Source organism: Micropterus salmoides, unplaced genomic scaffold, assembly GCF_014851395.1.
Source record: "Micropterus salmoides isolate LMB-PRFRI ecotype aquatic unplaced genomic scaffold, ASM1485139v1 Ms_hic_scaffold_5, whole genome shotgun sequence".
Classification (NCBI taxonomy): domain Eukaryota; kingdom Metazoa; phylum Chordata; class Actinopteri; order Centrarchiformes; family Centrarchidae; genus Micropterus; species Micropterus salmoides.
In genome coordinates this window covers 24903779-24909605 of record NW_024044237.1, presented here as the reverse complement: position 1 = coordinate 24909605, position 5827 = coordinate 24903779, and the positions used below count along the sequence as shown (strand labels likewise).

Genomic DNA, 5827 nt, shown 5'->3' with positions numbered 1-5827 from the left:
GGGAATTTAGCCTTCTTAAGCTTCCTTAAGAAATACAGTCGTTTTTGAGCTTTCTTCACCAGCGTTGAGAAGTGAGTTGACCATGTCAGGGTCTCTGTTATGTTGATTCACAGGAACCTGAAACTGTTCACCTGCTCCACCTCAGCTCCACTGATGTTGCCTAGTACTGATATAGTATTAACCATAGACGTTATAATATGGACCACAGACAGTATCCTATAGAAAGAGTATAGGTATAACATACGGACAGGATTAGAGAGAAGCCTCCCGCCCTCTTTACCGTTTCCTACACAATAACCAGGAAGTACCGGGGTGACGGCCAGCCAATCAGCTGCTTCACTTCCTGGAGTCAGTTTACGACGACGAATGGGGTTGACGTGACAGCAGAGGTAAAACATTTCGCAAACTGTAACGCCAAGCGTCATTTAAATAGTGAAATAGAATTATCTAAATCAAAACTTAGAGAGAGAAGTAGTTTGCTTCCGATTTGCTGACATCTGTAGCAGTCTAAAAAGCTAGTTTTAGCCTCGTCGAAAGAGAGAGTCAGCCTATCATGTGATTTTAAACATGGGTTGTCTGTTGCTCCTGAAAAGTTGTCGAAAGCTTCGCTTCTCACAGAAGTTCATTTGTTTTAGCGTATGAACGACGTTTTGTGTTATTCAATATTCCAGATGGAAGTGAACCGTTTGGACTTCTACATCGGTCTCTCACTGGCTGTGAGCTCCAGCGCTTTTATCGGCGCAAGTTTCATCCTGAAGAAGAAAGGCCTGCTGCGATTGGCCAGCAAGGGTTCAATGCGAGCAGGTAAACTTTATTAAAAATGTTTTTAACTTGTTCTTTTTTACTCAACACTTTTATTTAAACCTTTAGTTTAGTACTAAAGAAATAAACTGACAGTACCATAATACTATAATAAGGCTACATTTAAAAGTCCTGCATTCAAACTGGATGCAGTATGGAAGTGTCATGATCAAAAAGTTCTCAGTATCTAAAGTACTGATGTATTGCTGTGTGAGAAACAGTTTGCTATTGTAGCTGGTGGACGTGTTGCTGATTTCAACTAATTTATAAATTGATGGATAGTTTAATCTACAACATTGAATCATATTTTATAAGATGGTCATATTAAAGTTATATATTGTAGCTGTCTGATAAATGTGGTGGAATAAAAAGTACCGTATTTCCCTCTGAAAGGCAGTGGAGTATTTAATTACTCAATTAAAGTAGAAGTGAATGACCAATAACTCTAAACAGGACTTTTATTGGGATTAAAGAAGTTTTTTTAAGATGTGCCTTGGTAAAAGAAGCTAATGATCCTCCAATTTAAAATCAGTGAGGAATTATTTTAAGCAAGAAACCCGTAACTGTTACTTGGCAATATAATCCAGTTTTGTTTTCTGTATGTCACAGGTCAAGGGGGGTATGCTTACCTGAAAGAATGGCTGTGGTGGGCAGGACTAATTTCAAGTAAGTTAATGATTTACAGCCTTAATTTTGCAAAATGGTTGACATGGTCAGCTGTTTTCTTTTCACTTGGTTATGCTGCTCACCAGCCATGCTCCAGAAACATTGGGTCTTTGTTTTTCAAGGGGAGGCTCCTGTGGGTTTGGTATTTTTTGCTGGTGACGTTGCAGCAGTAGATGCAACACCCACACCATATCTTTGAAGTGAACAATTTTCCAAAGAGCACATTTGCACATGTGGGTTGGAAGAGAATACATTTTCAGTGTTTAAACAGCTGCAAACCGCTATTAATATGACACTGATGGTCATGTTTGTGTTGTCTAGTGGGAGCTGGAGAGGCCGCCAACTTTGCTGCATATGCATTTGCTCCGGCCACACTGGTGACTCCTCTTGGAGCATTGAGTGTACTTGTAAGGTAATTGTCTTTGTCATGCCAGTTTTATTTTGAAGATAAGAGAAATAAGTAAATAAAGATATCAGAAATAAGTGATATTCATTTTTTATTATTATCAATAAATCCCATGAAAAGACCCAAACTAACAATGAATTGGTCCCACTAACAACTATTATATGAAAAGCCAAAGCCTAATATAGCTTATTCCTCTGTGGTGTAGACCTCCGTTGTTGTCAAAAAAACACTTGTGAGTCACACTGTTGCACTGGGTGGCATGTTCCTTCATTACAATGAACATTGCCATTGACTGTTTATTTTGGGACTGGTCTCATATACACCATCCTGGTGATGTAAATACTCTAATATATTAAATTAATATTTTTACCCTTTATCACAGGATAGGGCCTTATTGTGGACAAGCATTGTGAGCAGCTCAACAAGAGTAATTTTTCCCTCTCAGTCTTTTTGATTGGCCTCAAAATGTAAAAGTAATATTAGTTGGAAATCAACCACCAGACATTGCCTTTTAATATGTAATAGCATCATTTGTGCTAACTATCTTTGTCTGCATCATTTGTTTTTCCTTCCAGTGCCGTGCTCTCTTCTTACTTTCTGAATGAGAGGCTGAACGTGCACGGGAAGATTGGTTGTTTGCTTTGCGTCTTGGGTTCCACAGTGATGGTGATCCATGCCCCGCAGGAAGAGGAGGTTGCTTCCCTCACTGCCATGGCTGAGAAGCTCAGAGACCCAGGTAGGACCAGCCCTTCATCAGTGTGATCCCATTAACCGTGCTGTGCAAACTGAATCCCAAACTCATAATGGCTGAATGGACATTTTTCAGGATACTAACAAATTCTTGAATGCTTCCGCTAGGTTTCATTGTGTTTGCTGTGTGCGTTGTGGGAAGCAGCCTGGTTCTTATCTTTGCTGTGGCTCCACGGTTTGGACAGAAGAATGTGATGGTCTACATCCTGATCTGCTCTGTGATCGGCTCCCTCTCTGTGTCTTGTGTCAAGGGCCTGGGCATTGGCATTAAGGGGCTGTTTGCTGGGACAGCAGTGCTGAAGGAACCCTTGTTCTGGTCCTTAGTCATCTGCCTGGTAATCTGTGTCAGCGTTCAGATCAATTACCTGAACAAAGCCCTCGACATCTTCAACACCTCCTTAGTTACTCCCATCTACTACGTCTTCTTCACTACATCTGTCATGGCCTGCTCAGCCATCCTCTTCAAGGAGTGGCTGCGTATGACCACTGACGGAGTAGTGGGAACAATTAGTGGGTTCCTCACCATCATTTTGGGGATATTCCTCCTTCATGCCTTCAAGGACATTACATTTAGCTTGGATTCCCTCCCACTCTACCTAAGGAAGGGCCCTCAGGGCTTTCCATGGGGGCACCAGCCTTATGTGGCTCTTCCTAGCCATGACAACCAAGCAGAGGATGAAATGAAGCTGCCCAGAGAAGGAGGCTCAAAGGGGGGATGGGGTACACACCAAAGAGCTCCTTAACTAGGACCAATAATCTTGTTACTACTTTAAATTGCTTATTGCAATTCTGAAGATTTAATACACATCACAGTTTTACAAGGTGACAAGTTAGTTTACTAAATCTGAATTTCAAGTCTGTTTTACACAATGCAGTAAGCATTGGATGAACAAAGTTGCCCAAAGTGAGCTTAATGTCAGCACACTGGATTTTATATAAAAAGCCGCCACATCTTTTTCCTCTGGTTAAAAAAAAAGACAGAACATAATGTTAATCGGTAGTATGTTTTTTATCAATGGGAATGTCTGTTGCACTGCTGTGTGTTTTCTTTTACAGTATATTGAGTAAAGGTTGAATATTATTAGCCTGTATAAGCTAAATTATTACCTGCCTTCTGTTACTGAAAACAATGACCTTATTCATAGTTTTGCACTTTTAACCTTATTGTAAAAATGTAATATATTGCAACTCATTGTAAAGCCAGAAAATGTGATTAGCCCTGAATGCATTTCAATCACATGTTGTTGATGAACAAGATTGAATAATTCCTCTGATGAGTTCCTGTAATACCTCAGTATTATTATATAAAAACAGCACCAAAGATTGTTCTTACCCTATAAAAATGAATTTGCAACATGTGCCAAGTTGTAACATATCTAATGTAACTGTAGTTTGTGTGTTTGATATTGCTGATTAAAACATAATTACAACATTACTTAAATACACACTATTCCAAAAGATAGACAGAATTATCTGGCATTTTGTTTATTGCATATGTACAGTCCTGAACCTCTTCAGTCATGGGCACTGGTTCTCTTACATTACAGCAGAGTGTGCCGTGGTCCTTGTGGCTGTCAAAAACAGCTGGCAAGCTGAATGTCCCAGATGCATCCGTCTTTCTGCTGTCTCCCACACTTGCAAACCCACTAGTTACATCAGTGGATATTAACGCAGCTCAGTTTGATCAGTGGACTGACTTGACAACAGACCAGAATCTTAACACTTTGTAACACTCATATTCTGCTTAATGGAGGACAAATAAAACCCTTGACTTCTGCATGAGTCCATCCATGGTGTTAACCTCAGGCACTTATATGAAAAGTAACACTTTTTCCAGTTGAAGAGACAGTTCTGCATTTCCAAACAGCCTCCTCACAGAGCAGGAACTGCCTGCGTGCCATGTGTCTTTTCAGTGAGTCGTTTTTAGTCCGATATGGCCTCGGAGAAGCCGCCCCTGCTCCTCTGAGTCTGTTCCAGTCTGTTTAGGATGAACTGGCTGGTGTCGATAAATCGCTCCACGCAGTTAACGAAGCACACTTCTGTCCTTGAGTCCAGCTTTGGCCCGGGTTTGTCCATACATTTCTCCTAGAGATAGACAGACCACTTCAGGCGAGGTGCAACGGTTGATGCAAGGTGCAACGGTTGATGCAAGGTATTACAAGTAGTAGTACATAAGGTCACATAGCGTTGAAATTGCAAACACTAAAGGGTGGTGTTACTGTATTTTAGAAGCGTTACAGCAGCAGGCTACGTCCCCAAATGTATTTTCGTGATCTTACATATGTCTTTACTCAGGCCGGTATAATGCCATGTTTTCCATAGACAAAAAAAAACAATGTTTAAATCCAACATTTCTAAACACCGACGTGTTGCTCTTGGGTTGTTAGTGGCCATCGCAGTAGGAAGGAAATATTTAAACTTGTTGTGCAAACATTTTATCGTTCAGGTAAGACAGTAGAAATCTCTAGGATCACGAACACTGGAAAACAAGAGGCCCGAAAAGTGGAAACAAATTACGTTTCCTCCCTTAGGATTTGCGTAGGGAATGCTATGTAACGTTAAAATCCCGGAGACATACGGAGTGCTGGGGTCACCAATGGGTCTACCTAATTAATTCGGACACCATTATTTTTATAACAGCAAATAAAACACGTTTCTGTTCATATAAGACAAGCTAGATAGCTATCAGTTATAGTTACACACAAATATCTAACAAGCAACTTGCAGAGCTGCGCTGCTAGCTTAAAGCTGATCTTACCCAGCAAACCTCAGTCATTTGATGCACCAGCTGCTGAAATCTTTGTTTTTGAGACTCGATTTCGATGAAGTGCTGAAGCTGAGGGTCTGCGGTCGCTCCCTGGGCGTCCATAGTTCGCTAAAAAGAGGTCCTAAAAGTAATATATTCCTAATTATGAATTCTTTATGGCTCTATTGCTGACCTTCACGTGTATGTATGGACGACGGGAAAAAGGAAGTACTTCAACCAATCACAGAGCACGTTCTTCTGAAGGCGCTCGTCATCATACAAACGTAAGTTTCCGTAACAGCCATATTCAATGAATAATATATTATTTAATTGAACTAATAAAGCCAATACAAACTTATGCAAAGGCAGTGTCGTTGCATTAAAACACATTTCATATTTGATTAGAGTGAGAACAACAGCTCAATCAGATGTTTTGACATTTTCATTTCACATTTCAG

General features: G+C 40.4%; 2 protein-coding genes across 3 annotated transcripts; one reads left to right on the top strand and one right to left on the bottom strand.

Moving 5' to 3' along the window:
• Positions 1–306: 306 nt before the first annotated feature.
• zgc:101583 (uncharacterized protein LOC494104 homolog) lies at positions 307–4058 on the top strand. 2 transcript variants are annotated; one of them, XM_038699371.1, is made up of 6 exons: positions 307–389; positions 672–804; positions 1411–1467; positions 1789–1879; positions 2449–2609; positions 2732–4058. In XM_038699371.1, exons 2-6 carry the CDS (start codon positions 672–674, stop codon positions 3364–3366), a joined length of 1077 nt encoding a protein of 358 aa, XP_038555299.1. In that variant the 5' UTR covers positions 307–389; the 3' UTR covers positions 3367–4058. The 2 variants fall into 2 exon arrangements, with proteins under 2 accessions (XP_038555299.1, XP_038555298.1); XM_038699370.1 differs by lacking the exon at positions 307–389 and having other exon boundaries at positions 416–804.
• Positions 3614–5600, bottom strand: timm8a (translocase of inner mitochondrial membrane 8 homolog A (yeast)). Its single transcript, XM_038699372.1, has 2 exons — positions 5382–5600; positions 3614–4708 (listed from the first exon to the last, which is right to left on the bottom strand). The coding sequence occupies exons 1-2, from the start codon at positions 5490–5492 to the stop codon at positions 4547–4549; spliced, it is 273 nt and encodes a 90-aa protein (XP_038555300.1). The 5' UTR covers positions 5493–5600; the 3' UTR covers positions 3614–4546.
• Between the last annotated feature and the right edge of the window lie 227 nt (positions 5601–5827).

What these genes read in the sequence shown, in the direction of transcription:
- zgc:101583 (XM_038699370.1), top strand. Translation starts at nt 639, where the DNA reads ATGAACGACGTTTTGTGTTATTCAATATTCCAGATGGAAGTGAACCGT. An exon ending in GCATTGAGTGTACTTGTAAG is followed by an intron (nt 1,880 to 2,448) that starts GTAATTGTCTTT and finishes TTTTCCTTCCAG; the next exon opens with TGCCGTGCTCTCTTCTTACT. An exon ending in TGAGAAGCTCAGAGACCCAG is followed by an intron (nt 2,610 to 2,731) that starts GTAGGACCAGCC and finishes TGCTTCCGCTAG; the next exon opens with GTTTCATTGTGTTTGCTGTG.
- timm8a (XM_038699372.1), bottom strand. Translation starts at nt 5,492, where the DNA reads ATGGACGCCCAGGGAGCGACCGCAGACCCTCAGCTTCAGCACTTCATC. An exon ending in AAATGACTGAGGTTTGCTGG is followed by an intron (nt 4,709 to 5,381) that starts GTAAGATCAGCT and finishes GTCTATCTCTAG; the next exon opens with GAGAAATGTATGGACAAACC.